The following is a 25,454-nucleotide window of genomic DNA, read 5'->3' on the forward strand; positions in this document are numbered from 1 at the left end:
CCTCCCCAGTGTCCTGAGCTTCCATGGGCATAGGCATGTGCCTGCATATTCTGTCTCTCGTCGTTCCTCCCCAGTGTTCCGCCCTTCCATGGCCATAGGCATGTACCTGCATATTTTGTCTCCCATTGTTCCTCCCCAGTGTTCCGAACTTCCATGGGCATAGGCATGAGCCTGCATATTCTGTCTCCCGTCGTTCCTCCCCAGTGTTCCGCCCTTCCATGGGCCTAGGCTTCACCTTCCTTATGTGCCGCTACCTACCTACGAGTCACTGGTACTTGTGTAGTGCAAGGTTTCTGCGCGGGAGAACACTGGGAGCGGAAGTATGGTACTGTTCATGTCACACCTTTGTGACTGTAACAACAGATTTTCTTTGTAAGGCTATTCGATTTTCCAGAGCCAGTAGCCCTGAGGTATGCATGTAAATAAAAAGACAGCCCAAAGTTTTTCCAACAACATTTATTAATGATTTGCAAAAAGAAGTTTGAAATGCAATTATAACCAAAAATGTTTACAATTCTATACACCTGGCTTATTGTGTAGGTGTGTTTTCTCAGTGATATTTGCATTTTGGAATAACGACTTTAATTGGTAATTGCAAACAATTTTTAATTATTTAACCCCTTAATGACCAAAGGTAATTTTGTTTTTGCATTTTCATTTTTTGCTCCTCTTTTCCCAGAGCCATAACTTTATTTGTCCGTCAATATGGCCATATGGAGTGCCGCTGCCACAGCTTGGTTTTAACCTCGTATTTCTCGCAACTGAAAAGGAGCCCTAAGACAAATGTGTACCGGAAAGAGATTGGTTACTTTTCTTTGTGAACTTTCAGATGCTGAGCCATATTTGATTTCTGAGTAAAACGCATCTCACATTTAAAACATGAATATGGCTTCTCCCCTGTGTGAATTTTGTGGTGTCTGTTAAGATGTGTTTTCTGGTTGAAAGATCTATTACATTCTAAACATGAATATGGCTTCTCCCCTGTGTGAATTCTCTCATGGTTAACTAGATCTGATTTCTGTTTAAAACATTTCCCACAGTCGGAACAGGAGTATGACTTCTCCACTGTGTAACTTTTCTTTGGAAAGCATTTCTGATTTTGAGAAAATGAATATGAAGTTTCTTCCACTTGAACTCTTTGATGGTCAACATCCTTACTTTCATTTTTTATCTGCTTAACAGTCTGTAATGAATCAGGAATGAAGACCAGTTGGACAGGGTAACATAATTCATATGTTGTGTGAGGGGCAGAGGTTATAGATGGGATAATGACTTGATGTTCATGTGTATTTTGTGTGACATCATGATCATCGCCTGTAAAATCTTTAGATGTCACATGTTTTTTTGAGCTTCTTACGTGATCACCTAGCAAAAATAAAATTGAGAGATTTTTACATTTTGGTTATACAAATTATATACAGTTGTGCTCAAAAGTTTACATACCCCGGCAGAATTTTTGCTTTCTTGGCTTTTTTTCAGAGAATATGAATAACACCAAAACTTTTTGTCCACTCGTGGTTAGTGGTTGGGTGCCATTTATTGTCAAACTACTGTGTTTTCTCTTTTTAAATGATAATGACAACCCAAAACATCCAAATGACCCTGATCAAAAGTTCACATACCCTGGTGATTTTGGCCCGATAACATGCACAAGAGTTGACACAAATGGGTTTGAATGGCTACTAAAGGTAACATCCTCACCTGTGACCTGTTTGCTTGTAATCAGTGTGTGTGTATAAAAGCTGAGTGAGTTTCTGGGATTCAGACAGACTCTTGCATCTTTCATTCAGCCATCCAGATTGTGACTTGAAATATAGTTTGTAACATCTAGTGTGTTATAGAAGCCTGATACATAGGCCACAAACAAATACTTCTGTTATTAACATCATACAGTAAGAGACCAGAGTTTAAAAATAGTTTGTAGCATCTAGTGTATTCTAGAGGCCTGATCCTTGGTCCAAAAAAAAAATACTTCTGTTATTAACATCATACAGTAAGGGACCTCAGTTTAAAAAGCTGATCCTTGGTCCAAAGAAAAAAATCTTTTTTCTGAGACTAACATGATACAGCACCCCATATTCTAACTTACTGTCGCTGAAATTCAGCTGTTTGCAGTGGTGGTGCAGAGTTTAAAATCTAATTTTTGGTTGTTAATACTGTGCTCCTACCCTACTGTGCTCCTACACTATCTGAGCAACATGACTGGGAAAAAGCAAGGCCGTGGTTGAAGGGGAATTAGGCTTGGTGTTCAAGGTGTATGTGGGGTAGGTGGTAATGTTGGTGAAAGCACTAGTGAAGCAACGTCACATCCTATGCAAAGACAACTGACAACTTATGTTACTGGACAGGCTATACCACTACCTTTCTTTGGCAGTCGCACAGCGGTACGCCTTGTCGATGATGCTCATAAAGAGCATGTACTTGAGTGGATGGCAAGTGCAGCTTCAAGTGGCCTCTCCTTCACCTCAACATCACACCCAGTACAGTCCACAGATGTGGCACCCAAATTCCCCTTGCTTCCCCCCGCGTCCCAACTATCCAAACGTTCAACTGACTGCACGGAACCACAGATGGGTGATTCTGAAGAGCTGTTCACACACTCTATGCCATGTTCATGAGAAGTGTACTCAAAAGCTTTGCAGAGTCAAGATGAGGAAATCTGCACCGATGCCCAAAATTTCTTTAGCTTGGATCAGGGGCAGAAAGAAGTACAGTCCCAACAGCATCCTGACCATCGTAATCATACAATAACCCCTGTGGGCGGAGATCCTGATGAGACTCATATCTGAGGCTCACTTGGACTGTACTGTGCTGTCAGGGCAAGAAGAGGAGAGTGACTCCAAAGGCCAGGAATGTGATAGCACAGAGGATGATAGTGAAGTGTTAGATCCCAGTTGGCATGAACATAGAGGCACACAGCTGAGTAGGTCATCTGAGGAGGAAGACGAGATTACTTTGCCCTGTCCGTCACAGACACGTAGTGATGCAGCCACAACGAGCCATGCATCTTCAGCCACAACTGTGCCTCTGACCAGCAGTATCCGCGGGTCTGCAGCTCGCAGTGGTGGCAAGGGTTGCTTAGCCTGGGCCTTTTTTGACACTGCAAAGGATGTGCCAACTCATGTAATCTGCCAACTTTGCATAAAAAAACAAAAACAGTTGAGGTAAAAACTGCAATAATTTGACTACTACGTGTATGAACCTTCACATGCACAATCAACATGCTTTAGTTCAGGAATCCCACTGCGCAAAAATGCAGACCAGCGGACATCAACCACCATCAGCCGCCCCATCAATCGTATCTGCTGCTTCCTCCTCCTCTGTTACCATGCCAGCTATTGAGATGCAGGTCTTTGACCATAGAACCTCGGGTTCTTTACCCGATCGAGTCACGCTGACTGAAAGGCCGCCTTCAGCTGTAACGAAGTGGACATGCCTGCTGGTTTTGACCGATCTCAGAGAACAATTACACCACAAGTTTCTCAATCCACAGCAACATCTCCACCTGCACCTCTCTCACAGTCCAGCAGTTGGTGCGGTTCACCATACACCACCCTCTCACAGCACTACAGCCAGCCCACAGTTCCCCAGTTGTGGTCACGGAAAAGACCATTTCCTCCTACGCATGACAAAGCTAAGAGGCTGAACTCTACCATCTACAATTTGTTGGCCACAGAAATGCTGCCTTTCCGCCTGGTGGATACCGACTGTTTCCGAAATCTGATGGCTGTCACAATCCCCGAGTACCAATTACCCAGTCGCCATTATTTAAAAAAAAAAAAAAAAAGCTGTGCCTGCGCTAAATCAGCATGTAGCAGACATTACTTGAACGAGTAAGCATAGCCAATGGCGTTACATCTCGCTGACTGGGCACTGGGTGACTCTGGTGGCTGTGGGGACAGGTACTGCTTCACAAGTCTTGGAATCCCCAGGGCTTGCAGGCCAAACCTCTAGATTTAACATTTCCTTCACTGCTTCTGCCTCCTCTATCTCCTCTAGGGGCTCCAACTGTGCCCTCAACCTCTGCCTTCACTCGTTTCCCTATAGTGCATAGTGAAACCCCACCACCTCTGTACTGCGCAGCCTGGGCTCACCGCAATCAGGCAGTTTAAAAATTGATGTGCCTTGGAGATCGCAGTCATACAGCTGAAGAGTTGTGGATAGCTCTCCAGGCTGAATTTGATCAATAGCTATCTCTGCTGAACCTGCATCCAGGGAAGGCCATGTCCGATAATGGTGCGAACCTGGTAGTGGCTCTATTGCAGGGCAAGCCCACACACGTGCCTTGCATGGCTCACGTCCTCAACCTGGTGGTGCAGCATTTTCTCAGCCACTATCCTGGCCTGGGTGACCTGCTCCAGAATGGACGTAAGCTGTGTGCTCATTTCCACCCCTCTGCTCACTGACTTGCATCGACACAGAGGTCTTTGTCCATGTCAGTTAACAGGTTGATATGCAATGTGCCGACATGGTGGAATTCCACTCTGCACGCGTTGCAGCAACTGTGGCAGCAGCAACGAGCCCTGACACAGTATGTCATGTCGTATAGCCTGGGCCAGTGCAGTACGGAGGTGGCGCATATCACGTTTACAGAGTGGGCACAGATTAAGGACCTCTACACCCTTCTGCACAGTTTTGAAATGGCTACTAAGATGGTTAGCGCTGACGACGCAGTCATCAGCCTCACTATTCCGGTCATTTATATGCTGGAGCAGACTTTGAATAGCCTGCAGGAGGAGATGCTGGTCACAGAAGAGGAATCAAAGGAGGCTGCGGAAGGGATAACATTGTCTCGATGTTCAAGATGGTCGTCAAACAGACGGGTGCCAAGGTAGGGTGGAGTACTGCGATCTCGGGGGCTGGTGATAAACTGTTATTGAAGATGCAAGATCCGAGGAACAAATAAAGGAGGAAGAGGTGATGGGCGAGCAACTGTCAGATGAAGAGGATAATCCTCCCCTCTGTTGTTCGGGGTTGATGGGAGGGAACGGCAGAAACGAGCCTCATTGTTACCCAGCCACCAACATAGCATTTACTCGGACCTCATGGTAGAGCCCAACATGTGAGTGCCTTCTTGCTGCACTATCTGCAACATGATCCCCGTATAGTAATGATTGGGAATAAGGCTGACTACTGGGTTGCCACTTTATTAGATTCACGTTATGAAACCAAATTTTTCCAGATGATTCCCGCCCTAGAAAGGCACAAATGCTGGAGTAAAATGCTTTTATACAACCTTAAGAGAGCTTTTCCCCAAGACAGCGCAGCTGTAGACTTCCAACCTCCAGCCTGTCAATTTGTCAACGCCAACACATAAGCAGCAGCAGCAGCAGCAGCAGTGATGGAAGTGGAAGAAGCAATTTCTGTGAGTCCTTTGACACTTTTTTTTAGACCAACTCATGCACCAGCACAACAGAGTGCAAGTCTTACATGTGGTGACCAAATGAAGAGGATGGTGCAGGAGTATCTAGAACTAAATATCAATACCATCAGGGAGGGTTTGGACCCTTTCACATTTTGGTCTTCCAAAATGGAGGAGTGAGCTCGCCTCACATGCCTAGGAGGTTTTATCGTGCCCGGCAGCCAGCGTTCTCTCAGAACATGTCTTCAGCGCTGCTGGTGGTGTCCTGATGGATAAGCGCATACGATTGCCCCCTGAAAGTGTTGACCGCCTAACTTTCATTAAGATGAACAAGTCATGGATCTCCAAGGACTTTTGAACCCCAATCGCAGACTGTACAGACTAGGCGATATTGCATTTTTTAGTGTGATGCATTTATATCACGTAACTGCACTCTGTGATATCTTTAGTGTCACTTCTGTGGCTGCTGCTGCTAACACAAATTTATGGAAATGTGAACAGTCATGGTTGGTCTACATCTGCTGTGATAGCTGTAGTGGAAGATGTGTCGGTCCCAATTATACTATTTCTATTCTCGTGTCAGTTATTCCACTTCGGTGGTGTCAGACCCTCATTTTTTAAAATGTGAACACTCCTGGTTGGGCGTCCATCTGCTGGATTGGGTGTAGTGAAAGACCTGTCGGTCCCTATTCTACTATTTCTACTGTGGTGAAATTGATGCAACTTTGGTGGTGCTAGGCCTTCATGTCTTTAAATGTCAACACTCCTGGTAGGGTGTCCATCTGCTGGATTGGGTGTAGTGAAAGACCTGTCCGTCCCTATTCTACTATTTCTACTGTTGTGAAATGGATTCCACTTCTGTGGTGTAAGGCCCTCATTTCTTAAAATGTGAACACTCCTTGTACAATGTCCAACTGCTGGATTGGGTGCAGTGAAAGACCTGCTGGTTCCTACTATTTCTACTGTGTTGAAATGGATGCCACTTTGGTGATGTATGCCAATAATTTTTGGAAATGTGAACACTCCTGGTTGGGTCTCCTTCATACGTGTTGCCTGTAGCAGTAGGCCTCTGAGACCGTCAGGCCTCCACTTACTTGCACTCAACTACCCTTGTTACTATCCTTACATTTTTCTGACAATGGTAGTCTAGAAAACTTCTTCTTTCCATGACGTCCTCTTCTGATCTTCAGCCACGGCTCCGGCGCAGGCGTACTTTGTCTGCCCTGTTGAGGGCAGAGCAAAGTACTGCAGCGCACAGGCGCCGGGCCTCTCTGACCTTTCCGGCGCCTGCACACTGCAGTACTTTGTTGTGCCCTCAACAGGGCAGACAAAGTACGCCTGCGCCGTAGCCGTGGCTGAAGATCAGAAGAGGACGTCATGGAAAGAAGATGGGAGGCGCCGCAGCGGACCAGAGACACCCATCTGACCTGACCAGCAGCGGGACCGCCCCTGGGTAAGTATAATCTAACGTCTTTTTCTCCTCTTTCAGGTAACATCGGGGGCTTATCTACAGCATTACCTCACCCGCGATTTTCGGGGTGACAGGTTCCCTTCAAAGACTCGCTATATAGGTCTAGAGCAAAGGTGGGGTCATTCCATTTCAAGTGAACCAGTGCAATATTCTTCTATGTTTTTAATTCTTTTGACATTTTGCTGTTTGGTAATAGCATGTTGGAGAATTAAAAATGTAAAGGAAAAAAACTATTCTATATACTTTAGTTTTCTTAAAATTATTTTTAAAAAGTTTTGAAAAAATGGTAGTTACTTACCGATAATGGTATTTCTCTGATCCCATGATGGCACCACGGAGAGAGGGGTCCGCCCCCAGGGACAGGAAACCTACAGGTGAAAAAGGGCATACCTCTCTCCCACATCAGTTGGATTACAGAGCCTTATACAGAACTTCAGCTGCAACTCAATATTTGCACAAATTAAACTTAACCAATTTAACTTAACAGAGGCACCGTGACTAAAGCTAATTACTAGTACATTACAATGTGCACACCTATGTGTGAAAAGGGAGGGAATATACGGGTGCCATCATGGGATCAGAGAAATACCGTTATCGGTAAGTAACTACCATTTTCTCTATCCCCATGATGGCACCACGGAGAGATTTGCATAGATAGTAACTCTTAGGGAGGGACCACTGCCTCTAGAACCCTTCGCCCAAAGGTAGGATCAGAGGAGGTAAAGTCTAAACGGTAATGTTTGAAAAATGTAGACTGGGAAGACCAAGTGGCCGCTCTACATATCTGTTGTATCGAAGCGCCAGCTCTCTCCGCCCATGATGATGCCACTGCTCTGGTCGAATGAGCCTTTATATTCTCCGGGATGGCTGTCCCGCAGGATGAGTAGGATAGGGCGATGGCGTCTCTTATCCATCTCGCTAACGTGGCTTTCGATGCTTTTTGTCCCTTCCGTGGACCCTGGAAGCAGACAAACAGAGCCCTATCCTTCCTGCACTCCCTAGTGGCTGATAGATATTGGACCAGACATCTTTTTACGTCTAGGGTATGCAGTGGTTTTTCCCCCTCATTTTTAGGGTTGGGACAAAAGGAGGGCAAAGAAATCTCTTGCGTTCTATGAAAATGGGACGCTATTTTAGGGAGGTAAGCCGGGTCAGTTTTAAGAATGACTCTGTCCTCGAGTATTTGAGTAAAGGGTGGGCATGCAGATAACGCTTGTATATCGCTGACACGACGAGCCGAGGTTAGGGCCACTAGGAGTGTGGTTTTTAGAGATAAGATCTTTAATGGAACTTCTGCCAGGGGTTCAAAGGGAGGTTTGGTTAGAGCATTTAAAACAAGGTTTAGATCCCAAGGAGGAGAATTGTGGAGGGGAATAGGCCTGGACCTACTTGAGGCTTTAATAAATCTCATGACCCAGCGATTTCTGGCCAAATCATAATTATACAAGGCTCCCAAGGCTGCTACCTGAACCTTTAGAGTACTTGTAGCCAAACCTTTTTCCAAACCCTTCTGTAGGAACTCAAGGATTTTTTCTATTGGGATCTCCCCGGACGGGTGTGCGCCCGATACCGACATAAATTTCTTCCACACTTTCCCATATATTTTAGTGGTTACGAGTTTTCTACTCTGTAATAGAGTGGACACTAGATTGGGTGAGAACCCTTTATCACATAGAAGCTTCCTTTCAAAAGCCAGGCTGTCATGTGTAGATTCTTTACATTGGGGTGAAATACCGGACCCTGGGATAAAAGTTTCGGAGTGTCTGGTAGAACCCAAGGGCTTGATATGGACATTTTTCTTAGCCAAGAAAACCATATTCTGCGGGGCCAGAATGGAGCTATTACTATCACTGTTGCTCCCTCCTCCCGAATTTTCCTCAGCACTAAGGGGATGAGAGATATCGGAGGGAACGCGTAGGCGAGGTGATAGTTCCAGGGAATTGTTAGGGCATCTAGAGCTACTGGCTCCCCCCCCCCCCCCCCGGGGATCAATTGAGCAGAATGTTTTTACTTTGTGGTTTTGACTGTTCGCGAATAGGTCTATTTCTGGCAGTCCCCGGAGTTTTACGATGTGGCTGAATACCGACTGATTTAGCTCCCACTCCCCCTGCTTTAAGCATGTTCTGCTCAGGAAGTCTGCAGTTTGGTTTTCTGAGCCTTTTAAGTGGAGAGCTGTCAAGGACTTTAGACTGTGTTCTGCTATCTGGAAGATGGATTGGGTTACCTCCTTCAATGCTCGACACCTGGTGCCCCCTTGGTGGTTTAGATATGCAACCACTACTTGGTTGTCGGAAAAGACTTTTACGTGATGGGAGTGAAGGAGAATTAGAAAGTGCGTTAGGGCCAATTTTACTGCTAACAGTTCTTTCATGTTTGAAGAAGCTAGCTCTTGACTTTTGCTCCAATTCCCCTGTGCCACTTGATCGTCTATATGTGCTCCCCACCCCCAGGGGCTTGCATCCGTCGTTAGGATTTTTTCCGTCGGTAGTGCCCAAAGAACCCCCTGGGTTAAATTCCCTGGGTCTGCCCACCATACTAGGAAGTGTATCGTGCTTGATGAGATACTTAATTGCCCGTCTAAATTTCCATGCAGAGATATGCCTGAATCTAAAGTCTCCCATTGTAGGTCCCGGGAATGACATTGTGCCCACTGCACGGCCGGGATACAGGCAGTCATAGAGCCCAGCAGGGACATTGCTTTCCTCAGAGTAGTGACTGGGGATACCGTCAACTGTAATACTGCCTGTCTCATTTATTGAATCTTCCCCTGAGGAAGGTAACACTTCTGCGTGATCGAGTCTAGGACTATCCCTAAGTACTCCTGTACCTGGGATGGCACCATTTTGGATTTGGGTATGTTCAGCAGCCAACCTAGACTCGACAGTGAAGCCATGACCAAATCTAACTGTTGTTTGCAATGTTGGAATGAGGTCCCTACCACGAGGAGGTCGTCCAGATAGGGAACTATTAGGACATTCTGTTCCCGTATGTGGGCCATCACTTCTGACGTTATTTTCGTGAATACCCGAGGTGCGATGGCTATCCCGAAAGGGAGAGCCCGGAATTGGTAGTGTTTTACTTCCCCCTAGATATTCACTGCCAGTCTGAGATATTTTTGATGATCTCTGTGGATGGGCACATGGTAATATGCGTCTCGTAAGTCTAGAACAGTCATGAAACACAAGGGAAAGAGTATTTTCTCCATTTTGAAATGTTGAATCTCTAGGAAACTGTTTAATCTTTTGAGATTTATGATCGCTCTGTACGATCCGTCCGGTTTCCTGCGGAGGAAGAGGGGAGAGTAGAAGCCCGTGCCTCTTTCCTGGTATGGGACTTCTTGCAACACTCCTTTCTGGATTAAGTTCAGAATTTCCTCCTGGAGAGCTGACTGTTCGTGCGACTGTTTCTGAGGTGTTTTCATGAAGGAATTGCCGGGAGGGATACGGAATTTGAGTCTGAGACCGTCTCGTATTATACCTAATATCCAGGGACTGTTTGAAATTTTTTCCCAGGCTGGAAGAAACCCGGCTAGTCTCCCTCCAACCTGGGGAGTACCTTCATTGTGATTTCTTACTATCGGGGGGGGGGGGGGGGGGGGGGTTTGTTGAACAAGAAGCCTCCGTTTTTGTTCCTTCTGTCTTCCCATCCATCTTTATTCCCTTTTGGGGGTCTTCTCCGCATGAACTTTCTGTTCCGAAAGGAACGCCTATAAGACTGGTTGGGGAACCCGGGGAAAGATTTCTTCTTATCCCCCGCTTTGTCAAGGATGTCGTCCAATGTTGACCCAAACAGAAGTTCACCTTCGCAAGGTATTGAGCATAGTTTGGTCTTTGTTTGCAAGTCCCCCGGCCAGCACTTTAGCCACAGGGCACGTCTTGCGGCGTTTGAGAAGGAGGCCGACCTGGCTGCTAATCTAGCCGAATCTACCGATGCGTCGGCCAAGAAGGCTGCCGCACCTTTCATTACGGACACTGACTTTTGGATCGTCTCTCTTGAGACTTTTTCCTTTAATTGGGAATCCAAGTGCTCGAGCCATACTATTAAAGGCGCGGGCCGTACAAGTGGCCACGATGGCTGGTTTTAGACCACCTCCTGCTGCTTCCCAGGAATTTTTTAAGAATGTGTCAGCTTTTTTGTCTATCGGGTCCTTTAGGGTACCCATGTCCTCGAAGGGTAGGGCGAATTTTTTAGAGGCCTTTGCTATGGCCACATCCAATTTTGGTGCCTTGCTCCAGGATGAGCAGGCTGGGTCATCAAACGGGTATTTTCTCTTGGGGGTCAAGAGAACTTTATCTGTTTTTTTACATTCTTTTTTGATCAAAGAGTGAATTTTTTCGTTTGTCGGGAATACTCTTTTCTTTTGTTCCAATCCACTGAACATTATATCCTGTGCCGTTCTCTTAGGGCGTTCATCTACCAGACCCATGGTCGTTCTGATGGCCTTTACCAGCGCGTCTGTCTCTTCGATAGGGAAGCAACTGCGCCCCCCTTCTGAGGATAGCGAAGAGGTCTCGGATGCTGAAGAATCGCTAGAATCAGATATTTCACTTTCTGACTCGTCTACACTAGATTCAGGAGACTTGTGGCTTGATCTGCGTTTTTTCTTTGAAGTTTTAATGCCTTTGAGGGCACTCTCCACCTGACTTTTTATTAACGATTTTAGGTCTGAGGCAAACGCCGGGGATTCCTCCTGAATTGTTTTCTCTATGCAAGAGCCGCATAGCTTTTTCTCCCAGGAGGAAGGTAGCTCTTCTAAACATATAGCACACACTTTATGCTTCGATTTGCCTGTACATTTTCTTCCCTAGGAGAAAGAGTAACCCCGTATTACATTAGTACTTTGACGTAGATCACTCACCCCTTGTGAATAAGAGATACCGTCTCAGGCCTGGGGACTATATCCACTGGATTCGTTACCAGTCGCGTAGTTTTTTTAGAGACCCGGCTGCGTTGTGACCCTGAGCGTCCACTGCTGCTGGGCTGCTGAGAGGAAGTATTTCCCTTGCGCTGATGCTGTGAGCGCTGGTGCCGCTGTATCTGCACTTGCTCAGGAGACAATTGTACACTCTCCTGTGCATCTTGCTGCTCCTTGTCACTCATAGTGGCCTCCACACTGCGGTTATTGAAGAGGAGGTTTAATCCACACATTCCCCCTGGAAGTGCTCCTTTTTAAAATTTGCCGCCATCGGAAGTGGCGATCTGCGCATGCGCACGCACTACTTCCGGTCCAGACCACGGGCGCCCCATAGGGAAGATATAATCGGGGACGCCCGTGCGCACTCTAACGTTCCGCCTGCCGGCTCCTGCCCGCACCGTACTTCCGATTTAGGCGGCCGGCGTTTCCAGCGGTCCCATGTGCGCTTCAGCGCTCCTGCGCCTGGGACCTTATGGTAGCGTAGCCGCCGCTACCTCCGTGTACCGATAGCGGTACGGAGGCTGTATCGGTGACCGCCGTCACCTGCCTCCTTCCTCCCCCCTTTTTTTTTTCTATCGTGGGGAAGGCAGGCTCGATCCTCTTCACTGCCTCCCCCCACCACACTCACCCATAGGGCCCGCCGACCCCAGCGGTGGTGCTTCAGGGCCGGAGAAAACCTGCTGGATCCAGCCGTGACAGGGCGCCCCCTGTCAGGAACCGACCGGACCAGCCCCCTGGAATCCCACGAAGAATCCTTCAGGTACGTGCTGTAGGTTCCCAGTCAGGGACAGGAAACCAACTGTTGTGGGAGAGAGGTACGCCCTTTTTCACCTGTAGGTTTCCTGTCCCTGGGGGCGGACCCCTCTCTCCGTGGTGCCATCATGGGGATAGAGAAAATGAGAATTTTGTGTTGCGTGCCTTTACGTTTCTCCTCCTAACTCAGGCCAGAACCAAGATAGAAAGGCACCCTTCCACTCACAAGAGTATCTTTGTTTATATTTTACCTATGCGGACTCAAACGCAACATATTGAAAAGCATTTAAAAAAAAAAAAATCAACATGATATAACATTTTTTTAAATATTCACATATGCCTCCTAGCCACATCTGTACCAAAATTCAAGTTGAGATCTCAAAGGGATAGCCAAGCTTCGGATGGCACTGGCTGCTTAGTGCAGGAGCTCCAGCAGAGATCGGCTTAAACACGGCACAACAAGGTGAAAAATCACTCTGGGAAGCCCTAAATAAGTTATCTGGTAACCTGAGGACACAATTGTCCGGATGGTGAACGGCAGATCAGCGAGAAGGAGCTCCCCAAGGAAGGTGACTGCATATTTCTCCCGGGACCAGGTTGCGTTTTCGTGCGGTCACCGCACACGTCAAATCGCCGCATGTGGACGCATCTGCATACAACACATGTCCCTGCGTACCCAATGCTAAGGATAGGTACGCAGGGAAATGAAGGACGCCTACAGAAGTAGGCGGAGCGTAGGCAGAAAATCGGTGAGGAGGAAGGGAGGAATTATGCAGCCATCCGCATCTCTGCTGAACGCAAATGTGAACCCTGCCTTATACAAACATATTTGTTCCCCTGTCCGTCCTCCCCTTGTCTGTTCACCCCATGTTTGTCACTCTTTTAGGAGCAGTGGTTTTACATAAAGCAGTATATAGTATTAATAATGCATGTTACAGTTTTATCTATAAAAGCCAATGGTTTGAACTCACCACGTAAAAGATCCATCTTTTGGAAGAATATTTGCAAAGAAACTGTTGATGTAATCTGTGTTCAAGAAACGCACTTGTTGGCGCAGGATAATGCTCGTCTAAATAACCCACGATATCCACATCAGTTCTTTGCAAACAACAAGACTAAAAGAGCTGGAGTGGCTATTTTTATAAGAGACTCACTGACCTTTAAATTGTATGACACTACTAGTGATCCGGAAGGGTGTTTTATTTTCCTTGATTGTTCGTTAAATAACACTCAATACACGATTGTATCTTTATATGCCCCAAATGCGCACCAGTTTTCATTTCTCAGACAAACACTTAAGAGAGTTCAGGCATTCTCTAAAGGGTTTAAAATTGTCTGTGGGGATTTCAACCTCCCCATGTCTGCCGTCTTAGATTGCTCAACGGACGTACCTCTAGGGGAGAGATAAAATCACTTGTTTCAGAATATAACTTGCATGATATCTGGAGATATCTCCACAGCTCTGGGAGAGATTATTCTCACTTCTCTAGATTTAATTCCTATAGCAGGATAGACTATATTCTTGTTGATGACAGAACTCTAGGTTGTGCACTTGAAACAAAGATAGGTGCCATCTCGTTGTCTGACCATGCTCCTGTCTCGCTCACCATATCTGATAGTGATTCTTTGGTCAAAGCTAATAGGTGGCGTTTAAATGATTTTTTACTGACTAACAAACAAAACATTGAGTTAATAGAGTCCAAGTTAAAAGACTTCATTGACATAAATGATAATAACCCCACCTCAGGCGAAGTGGTTTGGTCAGCCCACAAGGCATATATGAGAGGTATTTTTATTAAAATGGCAGCAGTAGAAAAGAAAAATAGGGAGATAAATAGGATTATATAATGAGAAGAAAAATGATGCAGCACTCACCCTTGCGCTTCTTCCAAGTGTGCTCTTTATTCAGCAAAACATACTATGCATAGTATGAACCGGCATACGCAGTGATCTGTGAGGGAGCGGGAGTGAGGAGAGACCGGACACTCCTCACTCCCGCTCCCTCACAGATCACTGCGTATGCCGGTTCATACTATGCATAGTATGTTTTGCTGAATAAAGAGCACACTTGGAAGAAGCGCAAGGGTGAGTGCTGCATCATTTTTCTTCTCATTATATGGTCTTGTACAAAACTCTGACGATTGCATAGCACCACCCGCAGCTCACAGCAAGGGAGACCTCATCTGTCCTTCTGAAACAGATCGTTTAAGCGAATCTCCAATTGCGCTATAGTGAAGCTCTGTGCCGATCATCTTTCTGTTTCTTGGTATAACGAAGATAAATAGGATTGCATACTTGAATAAATCTGATGAAACAAAGGTACTAAAATCAACACTGCCAAAGAATTTAGACAATTTTACTATTCACTATACAGCCTAAAAGAGGATCCTCATACAGTTCAGCCTAATCCACAAGAAATTAGTAACTTCCTAGAAAGAATCTTGCTCCCCAAATTATCGGCAGCTCAGCTGAGTGATCTAAATACTCCCCTATCCACCAGTGAAATAGAACAAATAATCCGTTCTACTAAAAAGTCTTCTGCTCTAGGCCCGGACGGATGTTCTAACTCCTATTATCATTGTTTCGTCAAAACGTTAGCAACTTACCTCCTTAAAACTTGACATTTATGGAAATGTAGTTCTTCAATAAGCCATGAAAACCTGGAGGCAGTAATTACAACCATTCCTAAACCAGGGAACCCCCTGAATACTCCAGGTAATTTTAGTCCTATCTCCTTAATAAACTGTGATCTAAAAACATTCTCTAAAATCCTGGCGGCAAGAATAATGTCAGTTCTTCCCACTCTGATAGTACCTGATCAGGTTGGGTTTGTCCCTGGGAGACAGGCCAAGGATGGCACTAGAAGAGTAATAGATCTTTTGGAGATAATGGAGACTAGTGCACTGGGGTTATATGGCAGAGGTTCTTAATAAGTTTGGATTTGTGGGAGATATAAAAAAAAAAAGCTATATTGGCCCTATATTCTAATCTGAATGTGGTGGTGAGTGTGTCTGGCTTCACCTCAGACCAGTTTTCGGTGTCTAATGGCACCCTGCAGGCCTGCCCTCTTTCACTAGTTATCTTTGCTTTGCTAATGGAGCCGCTGTCAGAGGCTCCTAGAACTAATCCAAACATACATGGTGTCCATGGGGGAAATACGGACCATGTGGTGGGATTGCATGCAGATGTAATATCTCTCACCGGTGTGGAGGGGTCACTGGTAGACATCATGGACACCAAAACTGAATTCTCCAGAATGTCATATTCCCCATAAATATTACACCTTTGGAAAAGGATAGAATACTACAGCATTTTCACTTTAAGAGGGAGGAAGAGGGATTTACATATTTGGGAATTAAAATTACAAAATTTGGAAATCTTTTTGCCACGGAAAACTGGATAAGCTTAAAGGGAACCTGTCACCCGCCCCCTCCCCCCCCCCCCCCCAGGCGCTAGAAACTAAAAGAGCCACCTTATGCAGCAGTAATGCTGCATTCTGACAAGGTGGCTCTTTTAGTTATTGGTGCTGTAAATGCCGAAATAATGCGCTTTGTAATTTGTCCTAAATACCTTTCTTCAGTCCTGGAGGCAGGTCTTTCCCCCCTGCTGCACACACCACACAGCCATCACTCAACTGTCTTCTCAGCACCTGGCGCCTCCTCCTCAGCGCTGTTTTCAAATCATCCGGCGCCTGCTCTCTTTTGTCCTGCCTGGGGCAGGCGCAGTGATCACTGCCCGTCTGACCTCATATGCAGTCTCGCAGACTGCGCGGCCGCCCTGCTTGTGAATCCCAGCCCCGCAGTGTCTTATGATTTATTCACATTGCACATTCACATTTTTCAAGCTTGAAAAAGGATTGTATATCCGAAACGTTGCCACGCTATACAGGCATTAAAAGCTCACTTTTTTATTTTTTTTTGTGTGATATATATATATATATATATATATATATATAGATATATATATATATATCTATATATTTATATATATATACTAGACTGTGGCCCGATTCTAACGCATCGGGTATTCTAGAATATGCATGTCCCCGTAGTATATGGACAATGATGATTCCAGAATTCGCGGCAGACTGTGCCCGTCGCTGATTAGTCGAGGCAACCTTTATGACATCATCGTCGCCATGGCAACCATTATGACATCTACGTCGATACTGTGCCCGTCGCTGAATCAGAAACGTGGGATTTCTACATCCTTCATGACATCATCGTCGCTGTGCCGGTCGCGGGATTTCTACGACAATGCTGTGCCCGTCTCTGATTGGTCGAGGCGGGATTTCTACGTCCTTTATGACATCATCGTCACTGTGCCCGTTGCTGATTGGTCGAGGCCTGGCGGCCTCGACCAATCAGAGACGCGGGATTTCTACGTCGATGCTGTGCCGGTCTCTGATTGGTCGAGGCCTGGCGGCCTCGACCAATCAGAGAGCCGGGATTTCCAGGACAGTCAGACAGACAGACAGAAAGACAGACAGACGGAAAAACCCTTAGACAATTATATATATAGATATATATATATTTTCATAGCTATTACCTGGTGATATGAGGGGCTGGGGAACCTCCATCATGGCGTCCTTGTACAGATCTTTATGTTCTTCTAAATACTCCCACTCCTCCATGGAGAAATAGACAGCAACATCCTGACACCTTATAGGAACCTGACACAAACAATGATACTGTCATCTCCCCGATCCCCTTCAGTGTTACTGTATAATGTCCCAGAACTCCCAGCAGTGTTACCTCTCCATTCAGCAGCTCAATCATCTTGTAGGTGAGTTCTAGGATCTTCTGGTCATTGATGACCTTATGTTTCATGGGGTGAGGTGGAGGCCCCGTGATTGGGCTCAAGGGTCTTCCCCATCCCTCAGACACAGTGGCCTGACAGCACTCACTAGAGGTCTTCATCACTACTGTGTAATCCTGGTTATGGAGAGACACATTAATAAATCTCACTACAGACATTCCCAGAGTCCTCACCTTGCCAGTTCTGTCCATCTGTTATTCCCATAGATAAGAATGATGTAATGTCACGCCATCCGAATCTCTCACCTCTCCAGTAAGCTGGAAGAGGATTTCTAGGGTGAGGTGTAATATCCTTTCCAGCATCTTGTCTCTGTCCATAGCCATCCTTGATGGGTAAAGTAGAGAAATTCTTATAGAAGATCTCCACAGGATACAATATTGTATGAACCTGAATAGGGAGAAAATTAGCAGAAGTCATAGACGCTATGGCTAACTTCTGGCCACAAATTGATTGACAGCATAAATGGCACATTGTCACTCTAGAACAGACCTGGGGAAATTTCACCCTAGGGCAACATCCTGGCTTCTGGCTTTTCAAGTCTGGCCTGCTGACCAAGTCATCTGAAGGGCTGAAAACAGTGGTCCATGGGCCGCAATATGCCCTCCCACACCTGCCTCTCAATATCAAAGCTATCGGCATCGTCAGTATGCTGATAGCAGTGAAGAATATACATTAGTGGAGGGTGGGGACATTGGCACCTTCTTTCATCAATCAGCATGTGCGACAGACACAGCAGACACGATTACATCACTAAGTTGTGTCGGCTGTGAGGAAATACAGTGCACTGGAGATCAGTGCAGAGCGCTGGGGAAACAAGAGTAAGATGAGTGTATGTTCTTTTTGTTTGTTGCATGTGTATTGGATGTGTGCCAGCACATAGACTGCTATGTGGGGGCTCACCCTGTATATTGAGGGACTATGTGGGGGCCAATACTGTATATTGGGGGACTGGGAGAGGCTCATACTGTATGTAGGGGGATATCAGCATACTTAATTCTGCTCAATATTAACACCTTCACGACATATGACATATATACATCATATGTCGTCTCCCCCTTTGATGAAGGCTCGGTGCTGAGCCTGCATCTTCGGCACATGACAGGTGATTTGATCAGCTGTCATATGCCCCTAACAGCCACAGGTGGAATTGCGATCTACCCACAGCTGTAAGGCTGCTGTCACCCTAGCAGTATTTGGTCAGTATTTTACATCAGTATTTGTAAGCCAAAACCAGGAGTGGAACAAATAGAGGAAAAAGGGAATTACACTTACCGGTAATTCGGTTTCAGGGTAGTCCCTCAGGACAGCACCATGGAGGACGTCCTTCCTTGACCTATAGCGGGACAGGATCATAGAGAGGTTAAAAGGACCCTCCCACCTTCACCCTCCAGTGTTGTTTCAAAGTACCACCGAAGGATGGAAATAAATGGTCTAAACGTGCCCTTACAAACACGTGTGTAATAAACCCTTTAACGGCTCCATCTTAATTTCGTGCCATGGTTACCCAAAAGAAGAACGATCTGCCAGTAGCTTAATCCCGTGCAAGCCTAAAAAGAGAAACATAAGGGAGGGAACTATGGGTGCTGTCCTGAGGGACTACCTGGAAACCGAATTACCGGTAAGTGTAATTCCCTTTTTCCATTACGTCCCTCAGGCCAGCACCATGGAGAATACCAAAGCAACTCTCCCAGGGTGGGTACAGAAGCCAGGAATCAAAGTCCAAGCCGAAAACCAGACTAGATGATATATAAATGATCTGAAAGATCAGAAAAACCATAGATATCAAAAGATATCCGCAAAGAGAATCACCGTAGTGTCTGATATACATCTATAATGGCCAATTTCAGTATGAAATGTGGTAAACGAAATAAGCATCAGAAGCAGAGAGTGTAATATACCCATTGTACTCCAAAACCAATGATGAACCACAGCAAGTTATTTATTGTGATAGATACTTATAGACATCACAGCCCCAGAATAGGGTTAGAAAACCTTATTGCCCAGCAAAATATGGTGAAAGTCACAGCCACCACACCATGAGGACTTGTAACATATGGGATAGCTGACGCACCACTGCAATATGCAGATATAATATATAAAGGGGGTGCAAGACTGATGGCTAATAATGCAAACTAACAAAAGCACAAGAAACAAGAGCCATCAAAATATCTGCACACCACCAAAGTTATGATAAAAATAATATAAGCTTTATTGGGAACATAATTAAAAACATCTAAAATCACACATAACCTCCGTGCAGATGCCCCTGTGAACACTGTATGCCAAAATATACATAGATATATAAACGTATGAAATCTTCCAGACGTGTCCCTGCCCTCTGCACTTAATATTATTAATGTAACTATATATAGTCAAAATTTGAAATGAACACGCTGTATACAACCATATAACAACAAATATGCACACAGTCAAGTATAATACAAGCCACACAGCATGCAAATAGCATGCAACACCCCACCATAATATGCAGCTTCCAGCAAAAAAACCTATGGACCCAGAGGAGCAGATAAAATAAACTGCCCTAGATATCCAAAGAAAGGGACAGGGGAAGATGTCCAAATATATACCCTGAAATACCCTGCATAGTCTGATCCTAGGAGTGGTCAAAAGGTGAAAATAGTGCTGGAGAAAGCACCATAGGATAAATCCTGCTGCAGGATGCTGTGAGGCTGAATAGTCACAGGGCAAATGCGACCGGAGGAGAAGCCCAACGCGTGTCGCTGTTCTAGGACAGCTTCGTCAGGGGAAGTAGTGCAAATACCCCCAATAGCGCTTAAATACCTTATAATCAATTGTGTGGTCAGGTCTGGTGTGTGGCTGGCAGAGCATGGGGGCCGGAAAACCGGAAGTGACTCACCAGGAAGAAGGGAAAATGAAAGTGTCCTGAATAACACACTGCACATGTGCCAATGGAAGGTCAAAACAGCTGAATGGATACAGGCAAAAAGCCTGAAGAAACGTAAGTGTTTATGACAGCGCAGCTCCCGGGAGCAGATGTGGTGACAGTCCTGCGATGCATGACTGTCAGCACATCTATGGGCACAAGAGAGGAAGCATACTTGTACAGTCCATAGAGAGAGGCAGCAAGTACACAGCAAGGAAGAGAAAGCAGAACAAATCCTATAAGATTAATATAGAACCAGAAGATTAAATCCTGAAAAAAGATTTTATGATTATGTACATATGTATACCAATAAATAAGCACATATATAGATCATAGTGTTATAACATGAAATAAATATATATATATATGTATTCCGGTGTGCAGACTTCATTAGAACATACAGTACATTGAAGACAGAATTAAATACTATCAAACTATGCTGAATCAGATTATTTCATCAATATATATACAGCATCCTCACAATATATATGGATAACACTTCCATGATATGATATTACACAGGATTACAGGCGGATACTTCAATTGTCCTGTTATGTAGTATATGGTCCAATGGGGAGGAGAAGAATTGGATCCCTCTCCCTTTCCCCCATATAATGTTCCATTTAGGTCCAGAGTCTTTTCCTCTTCTCCGAAGTTTTGTAAAAAAAAAAAAAAAAAGTGGTGCGTCAGCTATCCCATATGTTACAGGTTTTTTAAACACCCAGTGGTGTTTTTTTCTTTTGCTTGGCAGCACACGGCTTACTGTAGCTTATTTCCTCATATTTGTGAGGATCTATTGATATAAAATATATATTGTGTGGTTATTTGGTCCCTTGTGGGTGGTATGGATTGGGAGGCGAGGGAAGCGGCGTGGAAGGCCTCAGCCTCTGCGGCATTTGTGGACACTATTGGTAACTGTCCAGATTCTAATTTTGCGCGTTTATCTATGGATCTTATGGCAGCACAAAAACATGGAATTAGATTATTATGGAACATTCGGTGTTTGGAGGAATACTTGAAATTGAATTTAGTACCTAGAGGTTTGAGGATACCTATTTTTCCAGCATGGGAACCCTCGGTGGCTTTTCGCACTACATGGGAGGAGGGGTTACTCCGCTGTTCACAAATTCTAATTAACATGCTTATTGCACATGATAGGGAACTCTTGGTGCAGGTAAAGACAGAAATCAGGGATTTGGAAAATGGCCTCAGTAAATTTGATGAGGTCTCACAAATCCAGCCCTTTAAAATCAAACTTAAAGAGGGATTGGACAAGTATGACAAGGAGATTATGGATAAAAAAAGAGCAAAATTTTTGAGGGATAAATTGGACTTCGATCAACATATGGCCTATAAGTGGGGACATCAAGGCAATCAACGTCGAGGTCTTAAAACCAGACAAGGTCCAACAAATTCCTCCCGTAACATCACAACCACTGAGGGTCCGTCTTCGAGTGATTTTTTGTCCTCGGCGGAAAGCGACACAGAACCAGGACCAGGACTAGGCGTGGGCATAGGAGACGTAGACCTAACCACTCGGATCACCAGGAACAGGGGATACAGACCTCCATATCACAACAAACGGATGAAACAACGCAAGTGATCCCGTCATCAACCAACAGTGATGGTGAGTCTGATGTTCGGGTTAAACATGATTCATTGCAGATTGTCAACTTGTCTCAACACCAACTAACACCTATTGAAACTGCAGTATTAAGCAGGGGTCTGACTTTCTCACCAGCACAACGGGCTGATAATTTCACTTTGATCAAGGATCTTTTTTTATTCTGTAGGAAAATCGTCCTCCAGGTTTTGCACATACAACCACAGGCGATTTCCTCTCTTGATCAGACTGAACATGGAGTTTTTCAAGATCTGATGGAGCTCCTACAAGAGGGTGAATCTAACACAGGTAGGCGTAATTTTCCTCACAAGAACAAATCCACTGTGTGTCCACCCCTGTCCACTATACCAGCTGTCAAAATCTTCTTCGAGATGGTCAAACAGGATATTGAAGCACTCCCCCCTAGGATAGGCCTCATGCCTAATTTGACTACTCAGGAACGACGGGCTCTATCTGACCTACGGTCAAATAAAGAATTCTTGATCAGGGAGGCGGACAAGGGGGGTAATGTTGTCCTGTGGCCCCATAGCTTGTATCTCGAGGAAGCAATTAGACAACTTGGTAACCAGCATTTTTATCGAAGACTCCCCTCCAATCCTACGGGGGTATTCTCTACGAAATTGAGAGCTCTCTTGGATAGGGCTTTTGAACTGGGGGTTATCAGTGTTCAGGAACGGGACTTTATTTGGGTAGAGGAACCAACTACATCTACGTTCTATATGCTACCCAAGGTTCACAAAGATTTGAATAAACCCCCAGGCCGACCTATCGTGTCTAGTATTGGGAGTCTGTGTGAGAAGGCGTGTATTTACATTGATTTTTTTCTACAGCCATTTGTGCTTAAATTGCCTTCTCACATTAGGGACTCCTCACACTTTATCAGCATATACAAAGGGTTGGATTTATCATCAGGGGAGATTATGGTTACCTGTGACGTGGAATCCCTTTATTCGAATATCAGTCACGATGATGGCCTACAGGCAATCATGTTTTTCCTCGATCAACAAACCAATTCTGACAGAATGCATGACTCCTTCATTATTGATTTATTAGACTTTGTTTTGAGACACAATTTTTTCTTATTTGACAGAACCTTCTATATTCAAACATCAGGCGTGGCAATGGGGGCGCGCTGCGCCCCAGCTTTTGCAAACCTTTTTTTAGGGTGGTGGGAGCACACTGTCGTCTATGTCTCCAATTTCTTCATCAATAAGGTACGGCATTGGTCGCGATTCATAGACGACATTTTCTTTATTTGGTCAGGCTCTATTGAGGAATGTCTGGAATTTCTGGACGTCCTCAATCATAATCCTTTTAATATTTTTTTGACTCACCAGTTTTCTTCTGTTGCAGTGCAATTTCTGGATCTTGAGGTTAAATGTCAGAATGGCAAATTATCTACTTGTCTTTATCGCAAGCCCACAGCGGTTAATAGTCTGTTGGAGTATCGTAGCTTCCATCCAAAACATACGAGGGATGGCATTCCGAGGGGACAATTCCTCAGGGCACGACGAAACTGTACCGATGACGAGGATTTTCGTAGGGAAGCCCATGATCTTACAGAGAGATTTAGAAGGAGGAATTACCCCAAGAAATGTATCTCTCGGGCCTATCAGAGAGCAAAAATACAGACACAGGACACCTTACTGGTCCCTACAAAGAAGGAAACGGACAAATTTGTGCGCTTCATTACCGGATACCATACTCAGTGGAACCAGGTAAGGGACATCCTGAACAATCACTGGAGAATCCTGACTGCTGACACGCAAACAGCACAGGTGATCAGCCCACGACCCTTAGTGACCGCAAAAAGGGCTCCCAATTTTAGGGACATACTTACGAGGAGCCATTATTCTAGGCCCACTCATAAATTGAATCGTGGTATTGTCCTGAAAGGTTCTTTTCCGTGCGGGAATTGCACGGTATGTACATATATGCACCCCACGCGAGATTCCTTTATTAACCCAACAGATCAGACGCCACATAGATTAAAGTCCTACATTAATTGCAAAACATCTAATGTTATCTATGCCATCATATGTACTTGCCCTCGTGTCTATGTAGGCCAGACCACACAGGAGCTGCGCCGGAGGATTCAGGGACATTTTTCCACGATCAATACAGCGGTGGCTGATAGACGCAAAGGTAAGACCCTTACTACGGTGGCGGCTCATTACTTGACGCATCATGCTGGGAGTTATACCAATACTAGAGTTATTGGTTTAGAACATCTGAGGACCTCCGATAGGGGTGGCACATTGCATAAGAAATTGCTACAGGTAGAATCCCGTTGGATCTACCAGCTCCACTCTATGGCGCCCCATGGAATTAACGAGGACCTCCTTTTTACAGGTTTTTTGGGATAACTCGGCTATTCTTCTTCAGGATTTCTGCGGTGGTGGTGGACGTTTGGAATAGAGTTATGCATTTCCCGAACAGCATATTGAGTGGCATCGACTCCCTCTGGTTGTGATATGGAAGTCTGGAGAAGAATTTATATGTTTTTTTTTTTTTTTTTTTTTTTACAAAACTTCGGAGAAGAGGAAAAGACTCTGGACCTAAATGGAACATTATATGGGGGAAAGGGAGAGGGATCCAATTCTTCTCCTCCCCATTGGACCATATACTACATAACAGGACAATTGAAGTATCCGCCTGTAATCCTGTGTAATATCATATCATGGAAGTGTTATCCATATATATTGTGAGGATGCTGTATATATATTGATGAAATAATCTGATTCAGCATAGTTTGATAGTATTTAATTCTGTCTTCAATGTACTGTATGTTCTAATGAAGTCTGCACACCGGAATACATATATATATATATTTATTTCATGTTATAACACTATGATCTATATATGTGCTTATTTATTGGTATACATATGTACATAATCATAAAATCTTTTTTCAGGATTTAATCTTCTGGTTCTATATTAATCTTATAGGATTTGTTCTGCTTTCTCTTCCTTGCTGTGTACTTGCTGCCTCTCTCTATGGACTGTACAAGTATGCTTCCTCTCTTGTGCCCATAGATGTGCTGACAGTCATGCATCGCAGGACTGTCACCACATCTGCTCCCGGGAGCTGCGCTGTCATAAACACTTACGTTTCTTCAGGCTTTTTGCCTGTATCCATTCAGCTGTTTTGACCTTCCATTGGCACATGTGCAGTGTGTTATTCAGGACACTTTCATTTTCCCTTCTTCCTGGTGAGTCACTTCCGGTTTTCCGGCCCCCATGCTCTGCCAGCCACACACCAGACCTGACCACACAATTGATTATAAGGTATTTAAGCGCTATTGGGGGTATTTGCACTACTTCCCCTGACGAAGCTGTCCTAGAACAGCGACACGCGTTGGGCTTCTCCTCCGGTCGCATTTGCCCTGTGACTATTCAGCCTCACAGCATCCTGCAGCAGGATTTATCCTATGGTGCTTTCTCCAGCACTATTTTCACCTTTTGACCACTCCTAGGATCAGACTATGCAGGGTATTTCAGGGTATATATTTGGACATCTTCCCCTGTCCCTTTCTTTGGATATCTAGGGCAGTTTATTTTATCTGCTCCTCTGGGTCCATAGGTTTTTTTGCTGGAAGCTGCATA

General features: G+C 45.0%; 1 protein-coding gene and 1 long non-coding RNA gene across 4 annotated transcripts in view; one reads left to right on the forward strand and one right to left on the reverse strand.

Annotated features, from left to right (window-relative positions):
• Positions 1-446: 446 nt before the first annotated feature.
• Positions 447-25,454, reverse strand: part of LOC138663984 (oocyte zinc finger protein XlCOF7.1-like) — a 45,980-nt gene continuing 20,972 nt past the window's right edge. Inside the window, exons 2-5 of the mRNA XM_069750380.1 lie at positions 17,565-17,706; positions 17,256-17,435; positions 17,050-17,173; positions 447-1,365 (exon numbers count right to left, since the gene is read on the reverse strand). Coding sequence (XP_069606481.1) covers positions 806-1,365; positions 17,050-17,173; positions 17,256-17,435; positions 17,565-17,642 — 942 coding nt within the window. The 5' untranslated portion in view covers positions 17,643-17,706 and the 3' untranslated portion in view covers positions 447-805. The remainder of the gene's footprint in view (positions 1,366-17,049; positions 17,174-17,255; positions 17,436-17,564; positions 17,707-25,454) is intronic.
• LOC138663983 (uncharacterized) lies at positions 20,962-24,711 on the forward strand. Of its 3 annotated transcripts, none has more exons than XR_011318268.1 (5): positions 20,962-21,851; positions 22,018-23,062; positions 23,202-23,566; positions 23,913-23,993; positions 24,201-24,711. It is a non-coding gene; the product is annotated as an uncharacterized lncRNA (long non-coding RNA). The 3 variants fall into 3 exon arrangements; XR_011318267.1 differs by having other exon boundaries at positions 22,018-22,136; positions 22,939-23,062; positions 23,202-23,993; XR_011318266.1 differs by having other exon boundaries at positions 23,202-23,993.

Source organism: Ranitomeya imitator, chromosome 2 (assembly GCF_032444005.1).
Source record: "Ranitomeya imitator isolate aRanImi1 chromosome 2, aRanImi1.pri, whole genome shotgun sequence".
Lineage (NCBI taxonomy): Eukaryota > Metazoa > Chordata > Amphibia > Anura > Dendrobatidae > Ranitomeya > Ranitomeya imitator.